Raw genomic sequence first — 15,425 nt, 5'->3', positions numbered from 1 at the left:
CCTTTAGGCCACCATTTGACCGATACCCGATCGGCACCTGAAAGGCCAAACCAGGTTGCCGACACCCAATCGGCACCCAAAGGGCCGAACCAGATTGCCGACGGCTGATCGGCCATTGGATACCTAGTGAATGTGAACTATCATTAATCAAGGGACAAGAATTATCCTTAATCAAGGGTTAAGAGTTAATCACACTAATAAGCCGATCAGAGGCGTATTACCTAATATGGTAATCTTGTGCAGGGCCCATGGGAATCCGGGCCCATAAAAGTCAGTATAAATAGCTCATGTCACAAGGTAACGTCACTGTTCATTAATTACTATCGATACTTGTGCTTTGTCCTGACTTGAGCGTCGGAGTGCCTTTTGCAGGTACCTCCCCTCTCACCGGAATATTCGATCGGAACTCTCGTTCGGCCCACCAAATACGAGAAGATTACTAGTATGCCCTTCAGACAGGTACAGTAACTTCATAAGAATAATAAAAATAAAATATGAAATAATAATGATAGACATCAAATGAAAATCAAAAATAAATCTAATATAAAAATATGGATCAAATTTGAAATGAAAATCTATATACTCCCCTAAATAAGGAACATATAAATATCCATCTTGAAACAAATGTAAGATTTCTTTAACGTTATTGGAGATTTGGTAAAAATATTTGCTAACTAATCATTAGAATCGATAAAAGAGGTGAAGATTTCCTCTAAAAGCATACGTGATTTGAGAGTGAAATTTGAAAAGATTGGTAAATAGTGAGATTTGGGGCGAACAAGTATCGGTGTTTGATTGGTCGACGGGGATAACCCAGTTTCGAAGTTCCTAGCAACAGCAAAGCAGTTTTTGACGAAACAACAACGTCTCTCTTGACATAAACAAACGTTAGCATAATTTTGAAATTTGAATTTGGAAAAACCGAGGGAGGCTCTCATGTTGTTGCTAGCAAGTAGCAAACATGGGTCCATCCAGCCCCACAAACCCCCCCTTTAGTATCATTTTAAACAAAATCATACTTTTCTCCACTGTCATAGCCGTTTATCAATAGAGCCTCCATTTTCCACGTCAGCCAAAATTTGAGTTTTTCCCGCCCCAAGCAGAACCAGACAACACAACCTTATATTATAAATCCAAACGACATGACATCATAATCACTCACACACATTTCATCTCAACTTCTTTGTGATCCACGCAATTCAGAGTCAGATATGGAAGAACCCGTCATGGAAAAACCCTCCTCTGCTGCTTCCGCAGGTATACATTCTCATAGTCATATCCAACTTTCTATATATTTATATATTTTTTCATAGTATATAGTATATCACATTAACAATTTAAGTGGGTTGTGTTCTGTTATGCATCAGGGAACACCGCCAGACCCAGGCTTCAGAAGTACGCGCTCCGCTCTGTCACTAAATCCAAGGAAGAGAAGTCAGATACACCCAATTGCTCCAATCTTTCCCAAACCAAGAGGTAATTGCCTTGGTGTCAAAATGCATTCCTGGTAATAGTGTTTTCACTTCATCACTTACTAAAATTAGAGTGTTTATAAAAAAGTGGATTATGGAATTACAACTGCTATACTTTACAGAGTAAAAATACATTTAAGTTTATACTTTATTATGATCTATCTCATTAGTAGATGCTGGATTTCCAACTTATGTAAAATTGGTATAATTTTTTTTATAACAGCATCTAATCACAAATTAATATACATAATAATTATGTAGACTTTTATTATAACTACTTTAAAATTTTATCTATGATTTATGATTTTTTTACCATATAAATATTTAGTTGAAATCTATTAAAATTAACAAAATTTTATTTGTCTTTTTTTATTTAACCAGTTTCATTCCTGATTATATTTTAATTTTTAATGAATTTAAACCGATAATAATAATAATAATAATAATAATAATAATAATGTGTTAAAGAGTGTTTTTATAACGACATTGAACAGAAATTAAAATAAGAAAATTATAATTTTTTAAAGTATTATTAAGAAGTTAAGAATTTATGCTTGAACAACTCAATTTGATATATGTATTCCTTTAAAAGGTTACATTTATTTGTTTTCAGGGAGAAAAGTGTTTCTAGTGTGAGTAAAAGTGTTAGTGTTCTTGATTTTTCTGGCAAGGACAAGTCTGGTAGTGCCAAACCACCCAGAAGGCTCTCAATTCCTACCAAAGCAGCAGCCACTTCAAGGCCCAAGATGGGCAACATTACCCCAATCTCAGAGATTAGAACAGTGAGGAGCTCTTTTGGTCAAGGCAGAAGCAAAACACCCATTCCTGACAATTCCAAGACCTCAACCAAAATAAAGTCAAATCTTCTAACTTCGGCTTCATATTGGTTAAACCAGATCAAGCTCTCTGAATCTGCTGCCAGGCACTCAATTTCACTTGGCTTCTTCAAATTAGCTTTGGAGGCAGGATGTGAGGTACAACATAAATCTAAAAATCAACACACAAATACACTTATATGGCCAGCCATAATTTCTTAGAAGAAATTGCATTATATCCCCGAATTTAAGCATATTGTTCTTGACATACAGTGACACAGACCTTTCTTAATTGGTGCCCCCTTTTTATTAATAGACCTCCCTTTCATAGAGAAATTATTATATGGTCCAAGACAGCGTGGTCTCAGATCAATGTCTACCTGACATGTTATAACATGATTATGCGGAAATTAGTCAGAACCACAAAGTCTTGAATTATGTCGTAATTTCTCCATGTCACACAACTCCTGGTTTATTAATTGTGGAGCCTCTATGTTAGATTGAAAAGAGAAAGGGATACTGGTTGCAATTATCACTTAGTTTGAGGAGTATGAATGTAATTTGTCATATTGTTTATGGATTATGGTATGACTTAATGGCTGACTCACTTGTGTGCAACTACAGCACTCTTATTTGTTTGCTCATTAACTGAGCCAATTTTTCTAATGATTTATTTTTCTTTCAATATCAAACAGCCTCTAGGGCCAATGCAAGAGGGGCTAAAATCTTATGTGAGGAGACATCAGCTTGATGGCCTTGGAGAAACTGTGAAAGCACTGTTTGAGATCTATAACATCTCAGAAAACATGGAGCAGTTGCAGGTGTCTGAAACTATTTCACATGTGCCAGAAGAGGGGACTCGGTCTTCTGATGATGATGTGCATAGCTCTTCTTCATGGGGATTAGAAAACTGAAACCTAAAAGCTTAAACATTGATTCTACTCAAGTCACACCTGCAGCAGAGTCAACTAAGAAAGAGACATGTAAAAAGAGTAATCCTGGACCCAGGTTGAGAGGGAATTCCAGCACCAATGCCACAACTCCAAGGCCTGCTCTAGACAGCAGGAATAATAGGTTGGTGAAAAAATCTGAGAAGCCAAGCAAGCAAGAACCTAGTAAGGAAAAGGGCATGGTAAAGAGGCAGGGAAAGAAATCTGATGTTAAAGAAGGCAAGTGACCAAGTTCACGGCAAAATTTATGTTATGATATGATATCTATGATGCATTTCTTGTTCAATTAGTTTAATACTTACCATGATTTTTTTTTCTGCTCACAGTTACAGTTAGCACACCAAAGGGCAACAAAGAAAATGTGGTAAATGGCTTACTAAGTAAAAAGTCTAGTTTTTAATAAGTAAAATATACGGCTTATGGTTTTATTGATATTCTTGTAGGATGCTCAGATTACTGAAGAAATCAGCGTGACAGAAGTCGTGTAAGCAATCTCATGAGATTTTGCATTTCTGAAATTTTGTGATTCCCAACTTGAAGTTTGCCCGGGGTGTTCTGTGTGGAGCGTGCTTTTGTAATTTGTATAGGCTGCATTTCTCTTCGCTTGGTCACTTGGCATATTTTGTGTCCTGTTATTATTACACACTTGCTAATCAAACCATACTGTATTGAATGTTATTGTTTGTGTCTATAGATGATTCCATAATATTTGTCAAGGCAAGACATTTGTTCGACATATAACTGTATTTTCTTTGTCCGCATTAGTCGTAAATTTATGTGAATCTATTTTCTGATCCTTCATGTGAATTTATATGTTAAATGATTATATGCTCGCGTATAGGTTAGGTAACATTTATGTATGCTATAACAGACAACACCGCAAAAAACACTGTTAACATGCCTAATATTTATGGGATGTAAAAGAATCCTAAAAAGGGCATGGTAAGATTGTTAATGTTTATAATGACTACTGTTATAAAGACATCTAGGATGATTTTTAATTGCATTATTAAAAAAATTGCTATAAATTGTGAAAAGTAAGCTGATGTTTTGCGGTTACACCACACATATTTAAATTAAGACAGTGTCAGAAAATTAAATCAAGCCGTAATGTTTGACTTGGAATTTGAAATTTCACAATGGCTGCACAGTTTAATTTTTGAATTACTGCCACACAGTAACAAATTCAAATTGAAATTGAGTAGCAATGTTTGACATTAGTAATTGTGGTGCCAATTTGCATACGTTAAGTTTCCTAAATATAATATTTTATTATTTTGTTTACTGTATCATTTGCCTATAAAAGGCCATATGTTGTACGTATTATTATTATGTGTTAGTAAATGAAATAATAGTGAGAGTGTCTCTTCCTTTCTTCTTTTATTTACTATATATTGGTTTGTTATTATGTTTATGTGGTAACAAATTGGTATCAGAGCCAGAGAGTCCAGTGATAGTGTGAGTGAAAAAAAAAAATATTTGAGTGAGAAACAAGAGGGTTCTTACTTTGTTTAAAAAAAATAGAGTTGTTATATCTTTGAGAGAGAGATATGGCCACCAGTTACAATATTATTTGGTCTGGTCCCAAGTTAGATGGAAAATTAGATTTTAGTTATTGGGAGACTTTGATGGCCACACATTTAAGAGCTCACAACATTTGGAGCTTTGTTGAACCGGGATTAGCAGAAGGAGCTGATGATATTGTTAGAAGAAGAGACCAATTGCCACTGTCACAAATTCACCAAGGAGTAGATTATTCCATTTTTGGAAAAATTGCAAATGCCAAAACTATCAAAGAAGCGTGGAATATTTTGAAGTTGTCATATAAAGGTGTAGAGAAAGCTCAAAAATTCAAGTTGCAATCTTTGCGAAGGGAATATGAAAGATATGAAATGTCGAATTCTGAATTCGTGGAACAATATTTTTCACGAGTTACAGATCTCGTCAACAAAATGAGAGTATATGGAGAAGATATTCCTGAAAGCAAGGTGGTGGAGAAAATTCTACGCACCATGCCGATGAAGTTTGATCATGTGGTGACTACAATAATTGAGTCCCACGACACAGACATCATGACAGTTGCAGAATTGCAAGGTAGCATTGAAAGTCATGTGAGCAGAATCTTGGAGAAAACTGAAAAAGGAAATGAAGAAGCATTGAAAAGCCAGGTGAATTTTACCAACATAGCAGAATCCAGCCGAAGTGAAGACAGTAGAGGTCGTGAAGGTGGAAATATAAATTTCAGAGGTAGAGGTCGTGGTAGTTTCAGAGGAAGAGGTCGTTGTAATTTTAATCAACAATGGAGAGACAACAATTTCAGGCCACTTAATCAAGGAAGAGGTGAACACAATATCAGATCTTCCAACCGTGGAAAAGGAAGAGGCAGCTTCACCAACCAGGAGAGGACAAATTTCAATTGCTACCACTGTGGAAAGTTCGGGCACAGAGCTGCAAATTGTAGATTCAAACAACAAGCAAATATAGCAGAAAATCAATATAAGCATACTGGTGAGAGTTCTGATAATCCACAAACCTTACTTCTAGTAGCAAATAATTTTTCAGGCGATGGAGATATTTGGTACCTAGATACTGGCTGCAGCAACCACATGTGTGGGAAAAAGGAGTTATTTTTTTCACTAGATGAAACAGTAAAATCTACTGTGAAATTCAGAAATAACTCTAATATTCCGATTTTGGGAAAAGGTCGAGTTGCAATTAGATTGAAGGACGGTTCTCAAAATTTCATCTCTGATGTTTTCTATGCTCCTGGTCTTCATCACAGTCTATTGAGTATGGGACAACTATCAGAGAAAGGTTACAACATGAAGATTCATCATGGATACTGCACGTTGATAGAAAAAAGTGGAAGATTTATAGCTAAGGTAAAAATGACCCCGAATCGCTTATTTCCTTTGAAGATTTTTCATGAAAAGTTTACTTGTTTGAGTTCTATTATTCCCAATGATGATTGGTTGTGGCATATGCGCTTTGGACACTTTCACTTCTCTGGATTAAATTATTTGTCAAGAAAAGAATATGTTTCTAGCTTGCCTATTGTGAATATTCCTAATGGTGTTTGTGAGACGTGTGAGATTGGAAAGAAGCATAGATAATCATTCCCAACTGGAGTATCTTGGAGGGTGAAGAAGCTATTAGAGATAGTTCATTCAGATTTATGCATGGTTGAGATACCAACACATGGCGGTAGCAGGTATTTCATTACTTTTATTGATGACTTTAGCAGAAAAGCTTGGGTGTATTTTTTGAAACAGAAATCAGAAGCTTGTGATGCCTTTAAGTCATTTAAGGCATTAGTGGAGAAACAAAGTGGCTGCAAGATTAAAGCATTGAGGACAGATAGAGGCCAAGAATACCTTGCCTGTGCAGATTTCTTTGACCACCATGGAATTCAGCATCAAATAACAACCAGATACACTCCTCAACAAAATGGAGTAGCAGAAAGGAAGAATAGAACAATCATGGATATGGTGAGATGCATGCTAAAGGCAAAACAAATGCCTAGAGAATTCTGAGCAGAAGCAGTTTCTACTACTGTGTATATTTTGAATAGGTGTCCAACAAAGAGTGTTTGTGATAAAACACCAAAAGAAGCTTGGAGTGGAAGGAAGCCCTCAATCCGGCATCTCAGAATTTTTGGGTGTATAGCATATGCTCATGTACCAGATCAACTCAGAAAGAAGCTTGATGACAAAGGAGAGAAGTGCATTTTCATTGGTTACAGCACCAACTCAAAGGCGTATAAGCTTTACAATCCAGTGACAAAGAAGGTAATTATCAGCAGAGATGTGACCTTTGATGAAGAAGGAATGTGGGATTGGTCTTTCAAAGCCCAAAAGGTGCCTGTAGTAAACCTAGAAAACTATGAAGAAGAGAATGGACATGTAGATCCAATACCTGATGAGCCAGAAACATCAAGCAGACCACAAAGGCAAAGGAGACTACCAGCCAGATTGGAGGATTATGTTGTGGGTAATGATAATGACCCATCTGATGAAGAAATTATCAATTTTGCCTTATTTGCAGATTGTGAGCCTGTAACTTTTGAAGAAGCTTCAAATAATCAACATTGGAGAAAAGCAATGGATGAAGAAATTCATGCCATTGAGAAGAATCAAACATGGGAGCTGACAGACTTACCAGCAGACAAAAGGCCAATTGGAGTAAAGTGGGTGTACAAAACTAAGTACAAGTCCAGTGGAGAGATTGATCGCCTTAAAGCAAGGTTGGTAGCAAAAGGGTACAAACAAAAGCCAGGTATTGATTATTTTGAGGTATTTGCTCCTGTAGCAAGACTAGATACAATTCGTATGCTTATATCTCTATCAGCTCAAAATAATTGGAAAATTCATCAAATGGATGTTAAATCTGCTTTTCTGAATGGCACTTTGGAAGAAGAAGTATATGTTGAGCAACCTGCAGGATATGAAGTTAAAGGAAAAGAAGATAAAGTCTACAGATTGAAGAAGGCATTGTATGGTCTGAAGCAGGCACCCAGGGGGTGGTATAAGAAGATTGATTCTTACTTTGTGGATAATGGTTTTCAGAGATGCCCGTTTGAACACACTTTGTATATCAAATTTGTTGATCCTGACAATATTTTTATTGTGTGCCTCTATGTTGATGATCTAATTTTTACTGGCAATAATCCAAAAATGTTTGCAGAATTCAGGGAGGCTATGGTTAAATGTTTTGAAATGACGGATTTGGGTCTAATGTCATACTTTCTTGGCATTGAGGTCATTCAGCAAGATGATGGAATTTTTATATCTCAAAAGAAGTATGCTGCTGACATTTTAAAAAAATTCAAGATGGAGAATTCAAAACTAGTTTCTACGCCAGTTGAAGGAAAGTTGAAGCTGACAAGTGACATTGAAGGCAAGAAAGTCAATCCAACTCTCTATAAAAGTTTGATTGGAAGTCTCAGATATTTAATTGCAACCAGGCCAGATATTGTCTATGGAGTTGGACTACTCAGCAGATTCATGGAAAAGCCACGAGATTCTCATTGGCAGGCAGCTAAAAGAATTCTTAGATACATCAAAGGTACTCTGACAGAAGGAATTTTCTATGATAAAGATATTGATGTGAATCTTGTTGGATATACAGATAGTGATTGGGCAGGAGATATAGAGACGAGAAAGAGCACGCCAGGATATGCATTCAATCTTGGAAGTGGTACAGTATCATGGTCATCAAAGAAGCAACAAGTGGTAGCGCTCTCAACTGCTGAAGCAGAATATATAGCAGCAGCAAGTTGTCAACCCAAGCTGTATGGCTGAGAAAAATGCTTGAAGTGATGCATCAGAAGCAAAATACTCCCACAGTGATATTTTGTGATAACAAGTCAGCAATTGCATTATGCAAAAATCTAGTAGTTCATGGACGGTCCAAGCACATAGATATTCGGTTTCATAAAATCCGAGAACTGGTAGCTGAGAAAGAAGTAGCAATTGAATATTGTCAAATTGAAGAACAAGTTGCAGATATTTTCACGAAGCCGTTAAAAGTTGAATTATTCTACAAGTTAAAAAGAATGCTTGGAATGATACAAGCTTGATTTAAGGGAGGCAATGTCAGAAAATTAAATCAAGCCGTAATGTTTGACTTGAAATTTGAAATTCCACAATGGCTGCACAGTTTAATTTTTGAATTACTGCCACACAATAACAAATCCAAATTGAAATTGAGTAGCAATGTTTGACATTAGTAATTGTGGTACCAATTTGCATACGTTAAGTTTCCTAAATATAATATTTTATTATTTTTTTACTGTATCATTTGCCTATAAAAGGCCATATGCTGTACGTATTATTATTATGTGTGAGTAAATGAAATAATAGTGAGAGTGTCTCTTCCTTTCTTCTTTTATTTACTATATATTGGTTTGTTATTATGTTTATGTGGTAACAGATAGTGTATCTTAAATACAATATTTTAGATTTTATTGCACTTTTGATTTTCTTATAATGTCAAATTTGCAGTTGTGGTTTATCTAATTTTAATTTCATAATTTTAGTCTCTCAACTTTATTAAATCCACAATTTTAGTCTTCATTGAAAATGAATTGTCATCTGTTAATCATTAAAATTATAATATTGATCATAACCTAATAGTAGATAAAGAACAAATTGATTAATATTTAATATGTATGCTAATTTACACTTTATCATTTTTATCACTTTTTCATCTCATTTTACCACTTTATGAGATAAAACTAAAAATTAAAAGTGAATTTAACCTAAATATAATTAAATATTAATTATCATATTATTTACTTAATGTCAAATCATGACTAATGATAAAATTTTAATCATGAACAAATAAATATTCACCTAGAGAACCGAAAATGCAAATTTTATGAAATTGAGACTGAAGTTATGACATTAAAATAAAAGAATCAAAACTAAAGATTTGATATCGTAACATTCATTTTAATTCTAATTCTAAATTCTTGCACCAATAATAATTTATATTAAAATGAATTGACCAGGGCTGTCATTCACCCTCATGACCCGTCAATTTGGTTTCCTTCTCTCATCCCTAACTGTCTAAGGTACCCCCAAGAATTTTGTTGTCACATTGAACCGGTCTGCAAAATTTGCTTCAGTTTAACAAAATTAGGGAATCATAAACAAAAATGCATGATGGACACCCACAACACACAAGTTTCACATGAAAAATACCCAAGATAATGAGGGCAAATTATCGCCACCGAGTCAATATGGCGCAACCAAGTTCACGATCACAATGGATGGCTGCAAAGTGCAAACAAGATCGCAAAGGGACGCAAATGATAAACCCGCTCATAATACCACAATGAAGCTAATTTTCAAACCTGTGATAACAAATTTAGCAAACTACAACTTTTATGTTGAACCACATGTTGATAACAATTCAAAGTACATTGACACGCATAATTATATTTTACATTAACTGCCGAGTAATGCCAAAAGCTACAATAAATTAAAGATAACGTGATGCTATCATTCATATCAACTGGGAATATAAATTTGATGAGTTTGCACAATCATTCTTATAGGTGCCATTGCAACCTAATTCATGCTTTCAAAGCTTCAGACAGACTTTTGACCCACAAGCATAAAAGGATGAACTTAATCGGCTGTCCAACTCTGCTCCACAATTTCCCTCACCCTTCGATTGTACTCACGCTTGTTCTCACTAAACATACGAGCTGCTTCAGAGTTTGCAGGAGAATTTGGGTTGGGATCACACAGCAATGACTGCAAAGGAGGAATAATTTACCTTTTAGAAAATAGATATAAAAAAAATGAGTAAACAGGATAAATGCTATATGGTTTATTTATTTCAGAAACCAAAAGTGCCAGACTTCCAAATACAATAATGTGTTGATGCCAAACAACGTTGCAGGGAATGTTCTTTGGTTATGCACAATGTTGGAGGGAAGCTAAGAAAACAACGGGTGCCATAAAGTGTGTACGAAGAAAGACAAGGCATAAATAAATGACTGGAATCACACTACAGTCAAACACACATTTCCAAAGCAACTTATATCCTTCCTACACCCAGAGCTTCTGCGACATAAAGAAAAAGATATCCAGATTGAGCAGTTAACTTACCCCTGGATTGTCAAGCTTCCTCAATGCAAACAGAGGTAGCTACTTGTTTCATAACTTTTGAAGAACATAATAGAAGGAACTAAAGTGGTGTGTGTATCCATAAGAAATCATTCAAATTTAATCCTATCACGTAAAACTCCAGCCAAAAGCCTCAATCTCAGAGATGACTTGGACATTCCCAAAGATTACTTAGGTACCTTTGACGAGGTTTTGATTTAAAGCTACTTAAAAGTTAAAACATAATGGCAATACCTTAAAACAAAGCTAAAGTTATTTGGTAATTTTTATTTATTTTTTTGTTATTATTTGTTTTAGCTTAAACCTCAAGAAATTTGTTGCTCAAAACCCAAACCCACCATGCGCTTAGTCCTGAAACTGCTGCTACCAAAGCCATTGAAGATGGACCAGCAGTACCAACCCCCATTGCTGAACTACCTGGAACAACCATAGATGACCCATGTCCATCATTTGTTAGAGCCAACCCAGCCACTCCATGCAAATTATTGCTGCAGACCCAAGTTATGTTGGGGGAAAAATAACCACGCACAATATGGACCAAAGCTGTTTCTCCCTACCAATCCAAGTTTCTCACTTAAAAGTTACAAGGAATGATGAACACTCGCACTCACCAGAGACTCTCACATCACATCTCTTTTGCTTAGGTACATGATCCCCCTTTCATTTTTTATACACTACAAAAATTATTTTTAGAGCTTTTCTAAAATAGTATCTGGGCCTGTGTTAGGATAAACTTTTTCAGAAGCAATTCTAGTAGAGAAAAATATGAAGGAAAAATGAAATAAGTTAAAATTATATTATGCATAATCTAAATTTGTAGAAGCTTTTTCTTAACAAGTACATAAGCTAATTTTAGTTTATGGAAAAACTTATTTTCAATTTTTCTTTTTCTCTCCTAAAAGAGCTTCTGAAAAAGTTTATCCAAATAGACTTTGTCTATCTCAACTTAAAGGGAATAGAAGCCCAAAAATAGTTGGGCAAAATGCAACCTTAAAAGCTGATTTAGCAGAAAATGATTGCAAGAAAGAAACTAAAAAGAGGACCTACCCGTATCGGATTTGGAATGATATAAGATTCAAGCGAGGGCATCTCAAATAATACAAACTAGAGTCGATTACCCGTGCGTCAGAGCACGATGAGAGAAAAGACAAATCAGCTCTGTGGGTGAGAAAAAACACAAATAGAAGAGAAAGAAAATATCTAAGAGCAGGTGAAATGGAAAAATGAAAAAAAAAAAACACAGTTCAGCAAAAGGTGACATGTGGCGACAGCTGGATAGCAGCAAAGAAACTATTATCAGAAGTTTCTCAAGAGTTATGACTAAGACACAACTCAAGAAATCATGGTAGAAATGCAGCTGGGGTCCGAAGTCCAGGAGATAACCCTAAACACATTTTCCCAAAACCAAGATGATCATGAACAGTTTCCAGCTCCGAAAAAGCTCAAAAATGGATACAAAGTGGGGTATGCCAATGAAATGAACTACTAGCCTTCTAGATACACACAATAATAGACTCCAACCTCAGTGACCCCAACCATTCTGACAGACCACATTGAAATCCTTATCAATCTATGCTTAAGCAACAAGATCATAAACGGAAGCACCACAACCACTGCAAGTACATTTTAGACACAAATATCACTGGTTTATAACCACCAAGGTGCTTAGGCTTATAGTAAACCTCTGAAAATTAATGGCTGTTTTATCTGGAGGTGTAAAATAGATGGTTTGGATAAATTTTGAGTTGAAACAAAATGGACATAAAAAACAAAAACTTGTGCATCAGAAAAGTTCAATTCATCCATGACTCATTTAAAAAAAAATTGTTGAACCCATCTGTTTTATGGATGAATATATTAAACTAGCATTTTAGCATGTCCAATGCACAGGCTAAATATTTATTATATATAACTAAAATTTATAAAAAAAAAATTATATATACAAATAAATATTATGTTTTAAATATATAAATCACATTTAAAGTTTGTAAAAATAAATATACTTTAAACATATAAATTAAATTTTAGAATTATGATAAATAATTTACATTGTAGCATAATATTATTTTTATTTGTTGATAATTTATTTTAAAAATATTAAAATTTAATATATAAAATAATTATAATAAATAAAAACCAAATTAGATAAGATAAAAAAAAATTCCTAAAAATCCTCTCATTGAAGAAAAGACCCAAAAAAATACTTTTGTGTAAGATAAAAGTTCGTGTTTAATATATAGGGGTTGATTTTATTTACACCAACCCACCAAGGTGCATAGGCTTATGGTAGTAAACCTCTGAATTAATGGCTGCTCAAGGTGTATAATGCAAAGTTTGGATAGATTTTGCATTGAAATAAAATGGATGTCAAAAATAAAAAATTGTCCACTTAGGATCCATTAAAAGTGTATTAAGAAGTCCAATCCATCCACAACTCATTTAAAAAAATCTGTTCAACCCATCTGTAATATTTTTTTTTATGGATGAATATATTAAATTTTATTTACAGGACAACAAAAATTCTCTCTAAAATTTCTCTTTTACTGGGCATTGTTTTCAGAAGAACCTGCAATAGGCCTCTATTTCTATGACCATCATTGTTCCAATATATTGGTTTTTAAAATACAATGGACAGTTTATAAACCATCCAGAAATAATTGTTGATCCAATCCATTTAGTTTTAATCTTATGAATGAGTGGATTGATTGGATTTATGCACAGATGGATTGGATGGTTAGGGAATAAACAATGCAATTGCTACCCCCAGTTTGCTCCTAGAATCTCCTATGCCAACAGAAGGTCCATCACAATTTTCTCAATCCTCTGATCCACACAATCTCCTACAGGATTTCATTTCAATTTGGACTCTAATGATGAGAGGAGTATAACTTTTTTTTGGGAATGGAAAGGAAATGAAACTTGTAAGGATAGACTTAATGATGTACAACATATCTGCTTGCTTAGTTCATTTGCAAAATATTCAAATGAAATGTAGATGTCATTAACTGAAAAATAAAAAATACTAGATGATACCTGGATAGATGTGAGTATAGCAGCCACATCATATATAGGACTCCACTGATTTTGTAATATATCCAAACAAATACTTCCATCAGCATAAACTACACAAAATTGAAAAAATGACATTAGAGCTACAAAACTAATTTATTGATACCCTAAAGTAAAAATATCTTCCATCTAATACTTACTATTGGGATGAAACATGCGAGACACAAACCGTACAGTTGGCGGTTTATTTGGATAATCCTCAGTAAATTGGAGAGTCAACTTGAACGTACCTGAACAACTCAAAACACGATTACGTAAGGCACATGATGGAAAAAGAACCTAACTGACACTTACCATAGGTTTCAAACTTATTGTACAAGCATTCACTCACCTCCATCCCATGGAGTGTCATCAGGGCTGCACTCCAAAACAGATACCAGTTATCCACCAATAATCAAATACAACAAAATAAAAAAATAAATGAAGCGAATAATCGACTACAAGTTAGAACAACATTGAATCTATACCGATTTTCAATTCAACTCACCCAAATATGACAGCATTCCACAGCATTATGTTGTTATCCTGGGGGGCACCACTGATTCCTGCAGGCGGGTCCTGTTGCAGCCTCTTGAAATCTCTCATCAGCCTCTTCCTAGCAGGGGTCGACATGGTCACCACCTAGCAAAAACAACCCCCACGAAAAGGAAACAGAATAGACCCCAATCAATCGCCCGCTTGTAAAAAATTATAAGCCTCCAACACACCACCACCACATCAGAATAAGATTACTTAAACATTAGGTCTTTCCCGTAAAACAGAATAATAATAATTCATTCAAATAAAACCAAAAAAAAATCACCAGATTTACAAAATCAAACAGGATTAAAAAGACCTAGACAGCGAGGAGAAACAAAATTATAAAAAAAATGCAAGATAAAAGGATTCATGAACCCTAGAATTGAGCAGAGGCAACATTAAAAAATGAAAAGAAACGTAGAGCGTGTAATGAAGAGGGAAGAGAAGAGAATCGCAAAGAAAATGGGAATGAATTGAAAAAGAAAAATGGCTGACCAGGAAGGGAGCGAGAGGGTGCGGGTTGAGGGAATGGGAATGGTGAAAGAAAGGGTTATGATTAGGCAAAAAGCAAAAGCGATTGGTAAATGATATTTATGGTTCCTTCCATTCAAAACAAAATTGGTACTGCTCCGTTGTCGGCTTCGCCTAATAGTAATACTAATACTAATATGACTTTACTTCCGTTGGGATTCCGGTTAATGTTAATCTAATTCCCTTTACTTCCATAATGTTTTACATTTCATTTTTCGTTAACAAATACGGTAACAGCTCATTTTTTACATGTTGGTTAACAAATTTACTTTATTTATACAATAGGAATTACGTGTTTTTAATAATTATACATATATAAATATTAAAAATTATAAAAAATATAATTTTTTTTATATTCAAGGATATAAAAGTTCATTTAAAAGTGGAAACTAAAAGGATGATTACTCAAATATATCCTTTTATAATAAATAT

At 34.6% G+C, this 15,425-nt stretch overlaps 2 protein-coding genes and 1 pseudogene across 3 annotated transcripts; 2 read left to right on the top strand and 1 right to left on the bottom strand.

Moving 5' to 3' along the window:
* Positions 1-1,047: 1,047 nt before the first annotated feature.
* Positions 1,048-4,033, top strand: LOC109815835 (uncharacterized; annotated as a pseudogene). Its single transcript, XR_014434532.1, has 6 exons — positions 1,048-1,257; positions 1,368-1,476; positions 2,086-2,446; positions 2,983-3,456; positions 3,564-3,601; positions 3,681-4,033. The product of XR_014434532.1 is annotated as an uncharacterized LOC109815835 (transcript).
* Positions 4,034-4,787: 754 nt separating this feature from the next.
* LOC145958544 (uncharacterized) lies at positions 4,788-6,350 on the top strand. Its single transcript, XM_083076046.1, has one exon. The coding sequence runs from the start codon at positions 4,788-4,790 to the stop codon at positions 6,348-6,350; it is 1,563 nt and encodes a 520-aa protein (XP_082932172.1).
* A 3,756-nt stretch (positions 6,351-10,106) lies between these two features.
* LOC109815836 (ubiquitin-conjugating enzyme E2 2) lies at positions 10,107-15,115 on the bottom strand. The gene is made up of 6 exons (XM_020380646.3): positions 14,958-15,115; positions 14,431-14,564; positions 14,275-14,300; positions 14,084-14,173; positions 13,908-13,996; positions 10,107-10,499 (listed from the first exon to the last, which is right to left on the bottom strand). Exons 2-6 carry the CDS (start codon positions 14,553-14,555, stop codon positions 10,371-10,373), a joined length of 459 nt encoding a protein of 152 aa, XP_020236235.1. The 5' UTR covers positions 14,556-14,564; positions 14,958-15,115; the 3' UTR covers positions 10,107-10,370.
* Positions 15,116-15,425: the final 310 nt, after the last annotated feature.

Source organism: Cajanus cajan, chromosome 6, assembly GCF_000230855.2.
Source record: "Cajanus cajan strain Asha chromosome 6, NIPB_CcT2T_4, whole genome shotgun sequence".
NCBI lineage: Eukaryota > Viridiplantae > Streptophyta > Magnoliopsida > Fabales > Fabaceae > Cajanus > Cajanus cajan.
This window is presented reverse-complemented; position numbering and strand designations above follow the sequence as displayed.

Bases quoted from the DNA above. Each gene is read 5' to 3' on its own strand.
- LOC145958544 (XM_083076046.1), top strand. From the start codon at position 4,788: ATGGCCACCAGTTACAATATTATTTGGTCTGGTCCCAAGTTAGATGGA.
- LOC109815836 (XM_020380646.3), bottom strand. From the start codon at position 14,555: ATGTCGACCCCTGCTAGGAAGAGGCTGATGAGAGATTTCAAGAGGCTG. The intron at 14,301-14,430 runs GTGAGTTGAATT...TTTGGAGTGCAG, and splicing joins TGGAATGCTGTCATATTTGG to CCCTGATGACACTCCATGGG. The intron at 14,174-14,274 runs GTGAGTGAATGC...TGAGTTGTTCAG, and splicing joins TGACACTCCATGGGATGGAG to GTACGTTCAAGTTGACTCTC.